This window comes from Rhinolophus hipposideros, assembly GCF_964194185.1.
Source record: "Rhinolophus hipposideros genome assembly, chromosome: 20".
Classification (NCBI taxonomy): Eukaryota; Metazoa; Chordata; class Mammalia; order Chiroptera; family Rhinolophidae; genus Rhinolophus; species Rhinolophus hipposideros.
In genome coordinates this window covers 49,095,914-49,110,839 of record NC_138066.1, presented here as the reverse complement: position 1 = coordinate 49,110,839, position 14,926 = coordinate 49,095,914, and the positions used below count along the sequence as shown (strand labels likewise).

General features: G+C 55.6%; 2 protein-coding genes across 3 annotated transcripts; both read left to right on the top strand.

Annotated features, from left to right (window-relative positions):
- Positions 1-1,443: 1,443 nt before the first annotated feature.
- On the top strand, positions 1,444-6,588 carry MRPL38 (mitochondrial ribosomal protein L38). Its single transcript, XM_081028519.1, has 9 exons — positions 1,444-1,603; positions 1,720-1,899; positions 3,161-3,289; positions 3,366-3,574; positions 4,304-4,376; positions 4,514-4,559; positions 5,491-5,649; positions 5,878-6,014; positions 6,227-6,588. Exons 1-9 carry the CDS (start codon positions 1,537-1,539, stop codon positions 6,361-6,363), a joined length of 1,137 nt encoding a protein of 378 aa, XP_080884645.1. The 5' UTR covers positions 1,444-1,536; the 3' UTR covers positions 6,364-6,588.
- Positions 6,589-7,861: 1,273 nt separating this feature from the next.
- TRIM65 (tripartite motif containing 65) lies at positions 7,862-13,261 on the top strand (the record flags this gene model as incomplete). Of its 2 annotated transcripts, XM_081028299.1 has the most annotated exons (6): positions 7,862-8,299; positions 9,561-9,656; positions 9,925-10,158; positions 10,244-10,418; positions 10,552-10,620; positions 12,083-13,261. In XM_081028299.1, the coding sequence occupies 6 exons, from the start codon at positions 7,862-7,864 to the stop codon at positions 12,655-12,657; spliced, it is 1,587 nt and encodes a 528-aa protein (XP_080884425.1). In that variant the 3' UTR covers positions 12,658-13,261. The 2 variants fall into 2 exon arrangements, with proteins under 2 accessions (XP_080884425.1, XP_080884426.1); XM_081028300.1 differs by lacking the exon at positions 10,552-10,620 and having other exon boundaries at positions 12,083-13,255.
- Between the last annotated feature and the right edge of the window lie 1,665 nt (positions 13,262-14,926).

The window sequence follows — 14,926 nt, the reverse complement described above, 5'->3', positions numbered from 1 at the left end:
CGAGCCACCTGGTCGACCAGCAAGCCCTAGGCCTCTGCCCTTGGAGGCCCTGTGCTTCCTTATTTGCAGAGGGGCAGGCTAAGGTTAGCGGCATATAGAAGAGGATTCAGAAACAAAAAAGGTAAAACAGCAAAGGAGGCCAGATGTAAACACACACAGAACATTAAGATATGAACCTGTTCTCCTCCGGGCCTGGTCTGCCCTCAGCCTTCAGTTCTGCTGTACATTTAGCAGGATTTCACAAATTAATAAGCAATGATTCCTTAAGGACAGGACTGTGCCTTACTGGCCTTAACACATAGTAGTGCACACTGATGGGTGAATTGCCGGTGATGGTGAGATGTTTAGCTGTTTGGCTGCTATTTATGAAAACCAAGTTCAAGGTGCGGCCACTTCCTGCTGGATGGAGAAACCCTTCCATCCCATTTCAGTGTGAGTGTGAGGGTCAAGCTTCTGCTAGTACCAAAGCGACTGAGTTGCTCGCCAGCCCTGGCTTGGGACATCAGGGAAGGCTTATTGGAGGGACCACTCACTCCACTGGGCTGGGAGGCAACAGGGCACAGGGGGGAAGGTGAGTGGAGGGCAGCAATCTGTAAACGTCCTGTGCCCCTGGGAGCGAATTGCTGAGTAAGTGAAGATTTGGTGTCATGGAAACTGTGGAGTTGCAGGGCAGGAGTCAGATCACCTGGGGTACCAAGTTTTCCTTTGTTAACACTGGATCCCAAAAGTAACACAGCGCTGGAAAGGTTTAGGCAGACACTCTCTTAACCAGGTCATTTATGCTGCTCTGTGGACACCAGTAAAGTGGAGACGATCAAAGGTTAACACGTATACCACCGTAAGTGCTTTATATCTTAATTCATTTAATCTTAACAACCCTATGAGGTAAGCGCGATTGTTACTGTTTTCGTTTTTTTGTTTTTTCCAAATGAGGCAAATGCGAAGGCGCGGAAGGTCACAATTTGCAATGTGAACCCAAGCAGCCTTGACTCCAGAATCTGTGCCCGCACCCGTTCCCCTGCCGGTGCAGCTGCACCACTGGGCGGCAGCCTTCTGGGGTTGAGTCCAGAGCTGCACCCGGAGGCCCGCAAAGGCCTCACCACCTCCAGTCCGAGCGGCTGCCTGGCCCCGCCTACCGCTCCCGGTTTATACCACCCCCTGGTGGCTGGCCGCAGGCAAGACCCCCAACCGCCCGCAGCTCCTTCCCGCCGTCCACCGGGCACTTCCGGAGCCGCGGTGGCCGGGGCCCACAGCCCCTTCGGTCCGGGAGGAAGGAGCTCGGGGCTCCCGGGAAGGAGGAGTCTGGGGCCTGGGCGAGGGCTTGGCACTTAGGTCGCGCGCCGGGGGGCGGGGCCTGGCGGCGGGGCGGGGCCTGGGGGCGGGGCGGGGCCTGGGGCGGGGCGGGGCCTGGGGCGGGGCGGGGCCTGGGGCGGGGCGGGGCCTGGGGCGGGGCGGGGCCTCCGCGGCGCGCTCAGGCGTTGTTCCGGCCGCCTCTGCCGGGTCCTAGGGGCGGCGGCGTCGCCGACCTGAGGGGAGATGGCGGCGCCCTGGTGGCGAGCTGTGCTGTGCGGAAGTCGGCGGTGGCGGGACTTCAGCACCTCGGGTGAGGGTTTTGGGGGTGGGGGTGCTTCTGGCAACACATTTAGCTCGAACGGTGGGATTCGAGCCAACGGCCTCTCCGGTTTCCGCGGCGCCTGACGTCCCGCTCTCTGCCCGCAGCCGCGCTGAGCCGCCGGACCGCCCCTCTGGGGCCGATGCCCAACGAGGACATCGATGTGAGCAACCTGGAGCGGCTGGAGAAGTACCGCAGCTTCGACCGCTATCGGCGCCGGGCGGAGCAGGAGGCGCAGGCCCCGCACTGGTGGAGGACCTACCGGGAGCATTTCGGGGAGAAGCCAGGTGCGGGGCGGCCGGAGCTGGGGCTGCGGTCCGGCCTCTGGCCTGCCCACCGCGCCCTCCCCGAACACTGGGGGGGACCAGTCTCCTGCCCAGCCAGCTCTGTGGGCGGTTTAGTCCCACCAGGATTTTTCACACCTGTGGGTCCTCCTACTTGGAAAATTCCCTTCCTCCTGGAGTTTCACCATACATGTTTCTTCTCCTAACATCCTTTCTTGACCTCCCGGCCCCTGTCATTCCGGGTTAGAAACGCCCTCTGTGCTCCTAAAATACTTTGTATGTAGCCCTGGTCACACTGTATCCTGACTTTCTCCCAGATTGTGAGCTTCTCTAAGGACAGGGATCCTGCCTGTCTTGACCATCATTGGATCCTTGCGCCCTAGTGTCTGGCACAAAGGTGCACAGTGCTTTGCTGAGTGAAATTGAAAGCCCTGGGCAGGGTGACTCTGGGACCCTGTCCTTGAGCAGCTTACAAGTGCATCTTTTTGGAAAGCGTCTGCAGAGGCGAGGCAGTGTTTATGGTGGTTAAGGGCACAGGCATGGAATCCATAGCATGATTTAAACCCACGGCAATACGACCTCTTAGGAATGACTTCCCTGAGCTTCAGTTTCTTCAACTATAACATCAGATAATTGTGTCCAAGTCCAAAATTATGAGGATTAAAGGATACAACCCATTGGAATTCTTAGACTAATACCCTCCTTGATGGGGGTTCAATGTGTGTTACTTACGGTTATTGTCTAATGTAAATGGAAGATCTTGGATTGAAAGTTCTCTAGGGCCTTGCTACTCAAAGTGTGTTCCCGGACCAGCAGCAGGGGCATTACCTAGGAGCCTGTTAGAAATGCAGTTTCAGGCCCCACTCTGACCTGCTGAATCAGAATCTGAATTATAACCAATTCCCCAGGGGACTTATATGATTTGTTAATTCTACTGAGGACACAGGTGTGTGTCCATGGCCAGCTGTGAACAAGCTTGAAGGTGATCCCAACTATAGTTAGGAGTTCATGTGCCTCTATGTCCTATGACCTAGACAGACTAACTGGGTTTAGGGATCAGAAATATGTAATCTCAAGCTTATCCTATTTGCTTAGCAACTGGACCCTGTTCAAGTCTGTGAAGCAGACTGCACAGTATGCTTTAGTTTTGTATATAAGAGGAAAGTCTTAGCAGCAGAGTGTAAGCAAGTGAGAGGACTAGGTAGGGAAAGGTGGCTTTTCCGAGACTTGATACTGCTTCTGACAACACATCCTCCCTCCCCAGATCCCAAGATTGACATTGGGCTGCCTCCACCTAAGGTCTGTCGGACCCAACAGCTGCTGGAGCGGAAACGGGTCCTCCGGGAGCTGCGGGCCAATGTGGAAGAGGAACGGGCCGCCCGCCTCCGCACAGGTAAGCCCTCCCAGGGGAGGGGGCCCAGGTGTCCCTGCCCTCACTGTACATCTCAGCTGGCATTATTCCTTCCCAGTGCGCATCCCACTGGAGGCTGTGCGGGCTGAGTGGGAGAGGACCTGTGGCCCCTACCACAAGCAGCGACTGGCGGAGTACTACGGCCTCTACCGAGACCTGTTTCACGGTGCCACCTTCGTGCCCCGCGTTCCCCTGCACGTGGCCTATGCCGTGGGTGACGATGACTTGATGCCTGTGTACCACGGCAATGAGGTCACTCCAACCGAGGTGACTGCTGGCTGTGCCCCTCCGTACCGTGCACATAGGCACATCCCACCGCAGGGCCACACACAACTCCTTTTTTTTTCATTTTTAAGCTTTTTTTTTTAAATTTATTTTAAGTGTGTTTTTCCAGGACCCATCGGCTCCAAGTAGTTGTTTCAATCTAGTTGTGGAGGGCGCAGCTCACACTGGCCCATGCGGGGATCGAACCAGTAACCCTGGTGTTACAAGCGTCACGCTCTAACCAACTGAGCTAACCGGCTGCGCCAGATAACTCCTTTTTGAAAGCATTTCTAGAGGCGGTTTTTATGATGGTTTAGGGCAGAAGCATGGCATCTATGTGGCCTGATTCGGAGTTTTGTTATTCTCTTCCTCCTCTTTTTCATTCCTGGTAAACAACACCATGATAATTACAAAAAAAGAAAATCAAAGAAAAAGCTCCATCTTGGCATACTCCTGTGACTAGTCTGCTGTCTTCACAGTGCCCTCCTAGCCCCTGTCCATTGACAGGTGGGCCTTCCTGGGGTTCGGATCTCTGGATAGGCAACTCTGCAGGGTTCCTTCTATAAGGTTCTCTTTGCTGACCTACCTCTCGAGGTGTCAAGGGAGTTTGGATCAGAGGGGCCCCTCCCTTCTCCTAGGCTCCCTCAGGCTCTTGCCCTCCAGGAAAGTCTTTTTATAACAGCTTGTCTGTGCCTAGTTGGGGTGACAGCTCCACCGTTCTCTCCCTGTCAGGCTGCCCAGACCCCAGAGGTAACCTATGAGGCAGACAAAGGCTCCATGTGGACACTGTTGCTCACCAACTTGGGTAAGTGTCCGGGGCTCATAGGGCCTCCTGCTCCCTTTCCTCCCATGAGCCAGGGCCCTGGGGAGCTGGGGGAGGGGCCAAAGAGGGGGTGGGAGGGGGCAGCAGGGCCTTTGGTCAGTGGTTCTGTTTGTGTGCAGATGGACACCTGCTGGAGCCTGATGCTGAGTATGTCCACTGGCTGGTGTGAGTACCTGTGTGGGACAGGGGGCAGAGGCATGCGGAGGCCTCGCATCCTGGGAAGAGCTGAGCCTGAATTTCAGTCTTGGCTCCGCCATGGATTAACAGTGGGACTTGGGATTAACCTCCCACCCCAGGAAGTGGCCCCTCACTTCTGCTTCCTGACAGTGTTAGGGGTCCTGTATCCAGTGGCTGAAGACAGGTATAGAAGAAACGCAGGCCATGGGCCTTGGCTGCTCCCACAGGACTCTTGGTCTTCCTGCACTCATTTGCTCACCTATAAAACTAGGATGATACCTCCATATTCTTTAACCCCCTGAGGGGCTCTGTGACAGTCAGGTGGGAAAAGAACCATGAGGGGCCTCTGCAGCTGTGACATGTCCAGGCTAGGCTGCCTTTGGTTTTCTCTGTGGCCTTTGGCTCCAACCACCAGGCCAGGGTGTAGAAGTCAGATTGGTGACCCCAGCTTTGGGACTTCGGGGTAATTGGGGCCAGTGAGTAGGAGGCTGGTTTCTGTCATTTTTATTCAAGTGCAGTTACCAGCCTGTGCGGCAGGACCCTCTGGGGCTGCCTCTGAAGGCAGGTACAGTGGCCATCCTGGTGCTAGGCTGGGTCGACACTCTGACAAACTACAACGCTTCAGGAAATGGAGAGAGAAGCAGCTCAAAGGTGGCCTGGTCTCCAGCCTGAATGGCCATTGCAGCTCCACCAGCTTCCCAGGGCTTAGCAAACAAGCTTTTCAGTCTCTGGGACCCTCGTTCTCAGCCTGTGAGCCCCAAAGGTTCATAGATCTCTACCTCCTACTTGATTGATCGAGATTCTTTTAGGGTCTGTTCCCCTAGGAGTTGTATCAACCTTTAGGAAGTATGGGGGTGGGGAGGCTCCTGTTGCCACCTCCCTCAAGTGGCAATTAACGGATTCCTTTTCCTCCCACCAGAACCAACATCCCTGGCAACAAAGTGGCTGAAGGACAGGAGACGTGTCCCTACCTGCCCCCCTTTCCTGCCCGGGGCTCCGGCTTCCACCGCTTTGCGTTTCTGCTCTTTAAGCAGGATAAGGCAATAGACTTCTCTGGGGACACCCGGCCCTCACCCTGGTAATCTCCCTACACCCATACATCACCACGACCGCCACTAGCCTCACTCAGGCCTGCTTCCTAGGAATGGTCGGTCTTGCTCAGTTCTCTCTCTTAACTCGGGCCTTGAGATGGGCAGAATGGTCGTTGTGCTAGGCAGACCCCAAGGGACTTGTTAGGATTGCCTGTGGGGCCAGAGGTGGGGTGTGAGGCTCTGGTGCCCCCCCGCAAATGCTCCCCATCTTACAGCTACCAGCTTGCCCAGCGGACTTTCCACACTTTTGATTTCTATAAGAAACACCAGGAAGCCATGACTCCAGCTGGCTTGGCCTTCTTCCAGTGCCGCTGGGATGACTCAGTTACCCACATCTTCCACCAGCTTCTGGGTAAGAGCAGAGTGGGCTGGAGGAGGGGGCGGCTGGCCTGAGCTCACAGACCTCCTGACCTGACAGGCAGTTCTCCCTGGCCACGGAGGGTTGGCCGTTCCTTGGGTGGGTTGACTGGGTAATCCCAGCCTGCGTAGTCCGAGCCGAGAGAGAAGGGAGAGGGGCTCAGGCCAGCAATATTCCACACCCACAATCTCTCACTCTTCTTGCAGACATGCGGGAGCCCGTGTTTGAATTTGTGCGGCCGCCCCCTTACCACCCCAAGCAAAAGCGCTTCCCCCACCGGCAGCCCCTGCGCTACCTGGACCGGTACAGGGACAGTCACGAACCCACCTATGGCATCTACTGAGTGGCCCGAGTGCCACCCACCTCTGAGAGTGGGCTGGGCCTCTCAGACCACTCCGTCAGGTTCCACCAGCAGGAACAATAAATACACAGCTCCAGGGGCCCAAGCTGTGGTGTTCTAGGCCCTGCCTAAGGCAGCCCCTCGGCAGCCCTCCCAGCAGGTCCAGGGCCTGGGAGTGAGGAGGCTGTGTCTGGGGTGGGTGTTTGAATAAAGGTGATTTTTGCTGTAGCTGACCTGGGTCTGTTCCGAGAGCCTCCAGACTACTCCCCCACCCATGGAGTTGTTTGCTTCATGTGTGAGAAGAAGGCTGCCTCCCACCCCAGGAGGTGACTCCATACTTCTGCCTCCTGAGGGTGTCGGCCCTGTGATCCAGGGGCTGAAGACAAGTACAGAAGAAAAGCAGGCCGTGGGTCTTGGCTGCCCCCACAGGCCTCTGGAGTGATAGCTGTCAGCCCCTTGTTGGCAGCGTGCTGCAGGCTGCTGGCCTCTGGGGGGCAGATGTTTGAATGAGAAGCCCTGTCAGGCAGATATTTGAATGAGACCACTGGTCTCAGAGATTGGGTACACCCCTGCTCGGTTCCAGGAAGCCCCGCTGCATCCTCATTGGATGGTCAGGGTATTTCTTCCCTCTGAAGGAAAAGACTGCCCAGTAGCCAGTCACAAGGAGATTTGTGCCCCTTTTCCAGGAAGAGCGGTGCCAGAACAGCCTAGACCTGCTAACAAGGAACTCCCCAGCAGAGGGCCACACCCAGGGGATTAAGAGCCCTTTGGGTTTCTATTCAAGGGCATGAAAAAACACTGGACTGGTCCCCGTCTCTCGGTGACCAGAAATTTCCACCTCTGTTTATGAGAAGCCTAGAGAAGGGAGACACCCTGGTTTGGTTTGGCAAATGCCTGAAACAGCTCAAGGGAAAAGTGCGGCAGAGCACCTCAGGTCAGCAGAGAGCACTTAGTATTGTGTGCCCCCTGCTCTTACTGCCAAGCACTCCCACCTGCACTATCTCATTTAACCGCCCAAAGCCCTGGGAGGTAGATGCTATTACTAGATTTTCAGATGGGCCCAGAAGAGGTTCCTGATGCCCTCAGCCAGAAGCCCCAGGCCCGGTGGGGTTCTTGTCTAGAGGCTGGGGCAGGATCCCCTGCAACGGAGCTGCTGGACTGAGGGTCTAGGGAAACGGGATGTAGGTCCCAGGCTGGGACCAGAGAGAACCAGACCCCAACTCCCAGCCTGGAGTGGCAGGAGGCAGGCAGAGATGGCTCGGCACCTAGATGGAGGCGGGGAGGCGCGTGCTTAGGCGGAGACGCACGGGTCGGTGGGGTGCGCTGCGGCCGGTGGACGCTGGGAGTGGCTGCAGGTGCAGGTCCTCGGAGAAGGGCTGTCCCGCTAGTCTCCCTAGGCGAGTCCTCGCTCCTCCCCGCTGCACTCGCGAGGCTCGCGGGCCCTTTAAGAGACCCGGCCCTCCCCCGGCGCCTCTGGCCTGCCCTCCCAACTGCTACCGCCATGGCCACTCAGCTGCTGGAGGACAAGCTGACCTGTTCCATCTGCCTGGGGCTCTACCAGGACCCGGTGACGCTGCCCTGCGGCCACAACTTCTGCGGGGGCTGCATCCGGGATTGGTGGGGCCGCCAGGAGAAGGCGTGCCCTGAGTGCCGGGAGCCGTTCCCCGACGGCGCCGAGCTGCGCCGCAATGTGGCGCTCAGCGGCGTGCTCGAGGTGGTGCGCCCTCGGCCCTCCTCCGCCCCCGACCCCCACCCCGGCCGGGACCCGGGACCCGCCTCGGACCCCGGCCCGGGCCCCCGTGCACGCTGCCCCCGGCACGGACGGCCGCTCGAGCTCTTCTGCCTCACCGAGGGCCGCAGCGTGTGCAGCGCCTGCACGGTGCGCGAGTGTCGCCTCCACGAGCGGGCGCTGCTGGACGCTGAGCGCCGGAAGCGCGAGGTGACACACCGGGTCCCCCGCCCTGCTTTCCCCTGGCGCGGGCAGCTTTGGCAGGAGTCGGCTTTGGGATGTTTTATTCCAAGATAAAAGGTGGTGGTGGTCAGAAAAGATTTGGAAACGGGACAGGCCCAGGGTGAGGTTACGGGAGTGAATAGCTGAGACGGACTAAAGCAAAGGGCTCTGCAAGTGAGGAGGTCAAGGAGCCCAGAGCCAGAGTGTTGGAGGATAATCCCTGTGGCTACGGAAGTCTCAGAATGAGGTGGGGATGCCCAGCTGGTGGCACGAAGACCCGGTAGCCAAAAGGAGGCTACCAGGGGGGGTAGGTGGTCCAACCACATGACATGTGCACCAAAGGCGCTGGGATTTTGCTAGAGGGAGGGGAACTGATGGGTGTGAGAGGACAGATGGGTGTCGTCTGGGGAGAGTTACCGTGAACCAGGAAAGGCTGCCCTCCCATATCCTACGCGAGGCCTGGACAAAGGTGGAGCATTGGACTTACGAAGATCTGATGACTTTGGCCAAACTGTCAACATCTCTCACCCATTTCCTCATCTGTGAAGTGGGGACCACAGCGGTCCTTACCTCAAAGTGTTGCTGGGTGGAGAAGAAGCAAGACAGGCTCTTGATCAGGTGCCAGGAACCAAGTCGTGGACGGAGGGAGGGGCAGGGAACGGGATTGTCTTGCTCCCAGGAGACTACAGCAGTGTGATGTTCCAGGGGACCCACGGGGGGCACAAACAAAGAGTGGTGCTCTCTTCCCCTGGGGCCCAAAGCTGGGGCTGAGAACTGGCCGGGCATCTGGAAGAGCCCATCTTAGACACGGAAACCACTTTGGTGCTTTGGGCCATCACCCCTTCCCCAAAAGGCCACCAAAGCCAGAAGTATTGCTCTCATTATTGACTAGGGGTAGTGTGGGGGGCGGGGTTTGGTTATAGCTCAGAGGGTGGGGGGACTGCCCCAGATTGCTCAGACGGCAAGAGGGCCTGGAAGTCAGGTCTTTGGCCTAAGGCTTCTGCACTGCCCTGCTCCAGTTGGGGAAGGGGTTTTGTTTATGACTCCGTGGGACTCTGACCCAATTCTCCAGGGGCTCAGACCAAGGCCAGTGCTCTGTGTGCTGGCCCTCTGGTCAGCCTCACCTGGGGCGGCACAAGAAGGGTATGCATGGCATCTGCAGCTGTTTGTTGAGTGACTGAGCGGGGACTTCACCGCCAATCCTAAACCCTTTTGTCACTTGTCCCCCGTCCCCTGGTGGGCATCACAGGACCGGCTGAGAGCCATGCTGGAGGTCACCCGGCAGCAGGCCACCCAGGCTGAGAGCCAGCTACGGGAGCTGCAGCAGCGAAGCAGCCAGATCCAGGTATAGGCCTGTCTGTCCCTACCATGTTTTCATGTTGTGTCCTTCAGGCAGCCACCAGCTGGTCCCTGGGACACTGGGCAGTAGGTGTGAGCTACCTTGAAAATGCTTCCTGGCAGCAGGGAGTGAGGTGCAGAGCAGGGGGAAGAAGTTCCAGGGGCCCTGGCTCCCCACCTCCCCACCCCTCAGCTCAGTGGACAGCTGTGGCCCTGGCCTGCCTTGGTATGGGGCAGGGCCCTGGTCACCCAAGGCCCCATCTGTGCCCACCCAGCGCTCGGCCTGCACTCTGGCCTCCGTGGTCTCTGGCAAGTTCAGCTGCCTGCTGCAGGCCCTGGAGATGCGTCGGAACTTGGCATTGAGGGACATCGAGGTGGCCAAGACAAAGGCGCTGGCGCAGGCTCGGGACGAGGAGCAGCGACTACGGGGCCACCTGGAGGCCATGGCTCGATCTGACTGCAGGATCCGGGACCTGCTGGAGCAGCTGGATGACCAAACTTTCCTGCAGGTACCAGGCCTCAGGGCAGCAGGTTGGGGGGCCAGCATGCCTGCCCCTTGCGCCCAGGCTTACTGCAGCTGTCCCCGGGACTCAGGAATCACAGCTCCTCGTGCCCCCGGGGCCTCTCGGGCCACTGACTCCTCCACAGTGGGATGAAGACCAGCAGCTGGGTGACCTGAAGGAGTCCCTAAGCCAGCTTTGTGGTCTCCTGCTGGACAAGGGGAGCCCCCCTGGAGCACCAGCTGAGGCTGCTGGCTTGGGTCCCGTGGGTAAGGCTGACCCCAGATCTCTCCCTGCCCCTCTTAGACCAGCTGTCCTTCCCATTGGGAGTGGGAGTGGAGTCAGGGCCCAGGCCCCCCCAGTGAGCTACCCGCACTCCCCTAACACTGCTTTGTCCCCTAGAGGTCCCAGGTCCCCTGACACTGGTCCCAAGCCCCGCAGTTTGTCCACTGAGGAGGACCCTCTGGCAAAGTAAGGAGGCTCAGCGTGTGTGTTTGTGTGTGTGTGTGTGTGTGTTATACACCCATGTGGGTGCATATACACACATGTTTGTGTACACATGTGAATGTGTGTCACTTGCTGTGACTGTCCTGTCCATGCCCTTGCCTGGGTCTGGACTTGCCCACCTGCACAACTATTACAGAATGCATGCCTCTTACATGTGGAGCCTGTATCAGATTTAAGGAGATTCTAGGCACACAAACCTGGGATCAGTCACAATTCTGCCACTTACCATCAAGTTCGGTTACCTTTCTGGACCTCAGTTTTCTCATCTGTGAGATGGGGCTCCTGGAAGTTTCTGCCTTAGGTTGTCTTGAGGACTGAATGTTGTGATGACGTCCAGTGCTCGCTCAGCTTGCAGTATGCGTGGTAGACATTTAGCGGTCTGTCGACAGGGCTTCGGTTGCTCTCTCCCCTCTGGGGACAAGCAGGTGGATGTGTGCAGGCCTCCTGCCCTCTCATCTTCGGTTCATCTTGTGTTGCTCGCTCACGGGTTGTGAAAGAATTATCAAGTCATGAACAAATAGAAGTTATAAAGTTTATTTAAGAAGAGAAACACCAGCAGAAAGGTTGCTGGGGGTAGAGTCTAGAGTAGACAGTTGCAGTGGGTTTCTGTTTAACTGGGGTTTTATGAGGTATGACAATTAAGTTCGCAAACTCACCCTAGAAAAAGTGCTCCATACCTCATTGCTGAATATCACTACGGTCACCTTCGAAGGACTCCCCTTGGGAAGCTATGCACTGATGCCAGTGCCTAGTCCACCCTTCAAAGCAATTTTGGAACTCTTTTTCTGGAATGGCCATCAGAGCTGTCATCGTATTTACCCTTGATGCTCTGAATGTCATCAAAATGTCTTCCTTGCAATATTTCCTTTCTCTTCGGGTAAAGAAAGAAGTCACTGGGGGCCAGATCAGGTGAGTAGGAAGCGTGTTCCAATACAGTTATTTGTTTACTGGCTAAAAACTCCCTCACAGACAGTGCCGTGTGAGCTGGTGCTTTGTCATGACGCAAGAGCAGTGAATTGTTGGAGAAAAGTTCAGGTCGTCTAACTTTTTCACGCAGTCTTTTCAGCACTTCCAAATAGTCAACTTGGTTAACTGTTTGTTCACTTGGTACAAATTCATGATGAATAATCCCTCTGATATCAAAAAGGGTTAACAACATAGTTGTAACAAATTTGTGAATTTAATTGTCCGACCTCCTATATTCTCTAACCAGGATATGATTTGAGTTAGCCGGTCGTGGAATCTTCTGTTATGTTCAGCTTTGTCTGTTGGGGTGGGGGAAGGTGCAGTTAAACTTGTTATCGCAACCTTTGCATGTGTTACGGAAATTGAAGTTGGAGTCCCCCACCCCCAGTCAATGGCTGCCCCCCCCCCAGGCTCGGTCCTGTTTACCAATACCTGTCTTATCACCTCTCTCCCCCAATAGATTATCGCAATCTGACCTTTGATCCAGACAGTGCCAACCGCCACCTCTACCTGTCTCAACAGGACCAGCAGGTAAAGCACCGTCGAAAGCCCCGGGGCCTGGCCGGGCCAGACAGCTTCGAGCTCTGGCAGGTACAGTGTGCCCAGAGTTTCCAGTCTGGGCGCCACTACTGGGAAGTGCGCACATCTAACCACTCGGTGACACTGGGCGTCGCCTACCCAGAACTGACACGGCGCAAGCTGGGGCCTTACACAGACAATATTGGCCGTGGGCCCAGCTCCTGGGGACTCTGCGTTCAGGAGGATAGCGCCCAGGCCTGGCACAATGGGGAGGCCCAGCGCCTCCCAGGGGTGTCAGGGAATCTCCTGGGCATGGACTTGGACCTGGTCTCTGGCTGCCTCACCTTCTATAGCCTGGAGCCTGAGACCCAGCCCCTGCATACCTTTCATGCCATCTTCACCCGGCCCCTCTACCCCGTCTTCTGGCTCCTGGAAGGTAGGATCCTGAACCTGTGCCATCGGCCTGAGGCCAAGCTCCCTCCGGGACTCCAGGACGAGGCCTCGGAGCTCAGCTGAGGAAGGCCCAGGATGGAACTCTGAGCTAGAAACAGGTGTCCCCAAGAGCTGGCCTGGTGACCTGAGGCCACAGCTACAATGGGACCAGCTATTGGCCAGAAGACGGACTCAGGACCAGGCTGGGCCACTTGCAGGGGTGGAGGGGTAACCCCCAAACTGGGGTTTACTTTTCCAGCATCTTTGAAGGGGACAGAGACTAAGAATGGAATAAAATGGGAGGACCCTGCCCTATGCAGCGCCCCTTTCTAGGTGCTGCCTGGGCCTCAGAGGCTAGTGCAGGGTCCATGGTCTCCTGCTCCTACAGGAGAGCGCGTGCAGTGCTGCACACACTACAGACTGCAACAAAACAGTATACTTACCAGCTCCGGTGTCTGTCCCACCGAGACAATGTCGACCAAAGGAGCATCAGAGTGTGGGGCGGCAAACTGCAAACAATTCCTAGGGAAAAATCCAGACAGAAGTGATTTTTACCTCCTTTTCTTTCTTAACATTTTGGTATATTTTTAGTCTCTGATTTTGCACCTCTTTGTTACTGAATTCCATAGACAGTTGTGTTTTTGTAAGCATTTTTCACATTATTAAAAATTTCCCCTGAATGATTACCATTTAATCAGTCATTCTTGTGACTATCAAGATTTATTTACCTGAATTAGTGGACACTTCAATTATTTTATTTGGGGCTATAAAAATATTGCCGTGATGAATATATATATATTTTTAAAGATTTTATTGGGGAAGGGGAACAGGACTTTATTGGGGAACAGTGTGTACTTCCAGGACTTTTTTCCAAGTCAAGTCATTGTCCTTTCAATTTTAGTTGTGTTGTGGAGGGCACAGCTCAGCTCCAGGTCCAGTTGCCGTTACTAGTTGCAGGACACAGCCCACCATCCCCTGTGGGAGTCGAACTGGCAACCTTGTGATTGAGAGGACGCACTCCAACCAACTGAGCCATCCGGGAGCTCAGTGGCAGCTCAGCTCAAGGTTCTGGGTTCAATTTTAGTTGCAGGGGGCGGAGCCCACCATCCTTTGGGGGACTCGAGGAATTAAACTGGCAACCTTGTGGTTGAGAGCCCACTGGCCGATGTGGGAATCTAACTGGCAGCCTTTGGAGTTAGGAGCATGGAGCTCTAACCACCTGAGCCACCGGCCTGGCCCCTGCCATGATGAATATTTTTGAGCAGAAGGCTTTGGCCATGTTTACGGCCACGTCCATAGACAAGCTTGAGTCAGGTTGCTCCCTGCACCGGCCCCCGCCACCGCCCCCCATCACACCAGCCACGTTGTCGCCAAGCTTTGGCCCGGGCATCCCTACCTGGGTGGGGATTACATGCAGTGATATATGTAGGTGCCAGCGCAGTTCGAGGTCCTTTTATTTTGGCTTTTGCCACTCACAGTGCACGTCCGTGAAGATCCCTGCACACGTTTTTGCTTATGTTTCTGGAAGTGGAGCTGCCAGGTCAGGGCAGCTGCAATTTTGTTACTGGAAACATCCCAATTCTTGATCTGGGTGGTGATTACAAGGGTGTTTGCTTTATAACTTTTTATACTGCACATACAGGTTTCATACACTCATACATACAGGTTTTATATACTCATGTATATACATGTATTTCACATAGAAAGTTTTCTGAAGGATAACATGCAAAAACACATGCTCAAAAAAATACAAAATATTTTTAAATCTGTGAAAAATATATCTCGCTCCCACATTGCAGTCTGGCCTCGTTCACTGCCACAGTTGCAAACTCCATCTTGTGGCCTTGCTCCTCTGTAGTGTGGCTCTCTGTTCAAAGACAGGGCCAGGCCTCTGACTGATGCAACCTGGGCAAGCAGCTTCCAGTAAGATTCCTAAGGTGAGGAGTTCCCCAAACATGAGAAGGGGGTTCTAACACTGGGCAGCCCCGCCGAGTGATAGGAGATGGTCGGGCCCTAGCTGAACAGCTGGGTTAAGGGCAGGAGCCAAAAGCCCAGCGGGGTAGGAAGCAGGATTGGGCTAGCCAGGTGGCCATCATTACTGGCTGCCCCGGCATACAGATTCCAACCATCCCTCCTGATCCCAAAGACCCTATGTGTGTCCAGCTGGCTGAGCCCACGCTCTGAAAGGGACAGAGAAAGGAAGACTGGCCCCCTTTCTGTGTCCATGGTGAGAAGCATTTTGGGTCATTTATTCTATGAATTTACTTTTTTTCAAGTTGTTGGTCCTTTGCATATTGTTCTGTGGCACGTTCTGTATTGTGACTATTAACCTTTATTTCATATTATGAGATGC

Coding starts and splice junctions, on each gene's coding strand:
- MRPL38 (XM_081028519.1), top strand. CDS start 1,537: ATGGCGGCGCCCTGGTGGCGAGCTGTGCTGTGCGGAAGTCGGCGGTGG. Junction 4,377..4,513: donor ACTGTTGCTCACCAACTTGG/GTAAGTGTCCGG, acceptor GTTTGTGTGCAG/ATGGACACCTGCTGGAGCCT. Junction 6,015..6,226: donor CATCTTCCACCAGCTTCTGG/GTAAGAGCAGAG, acceptor CTCTTCTTGCAG/ACATGCGGGAGCCCGTGTTT.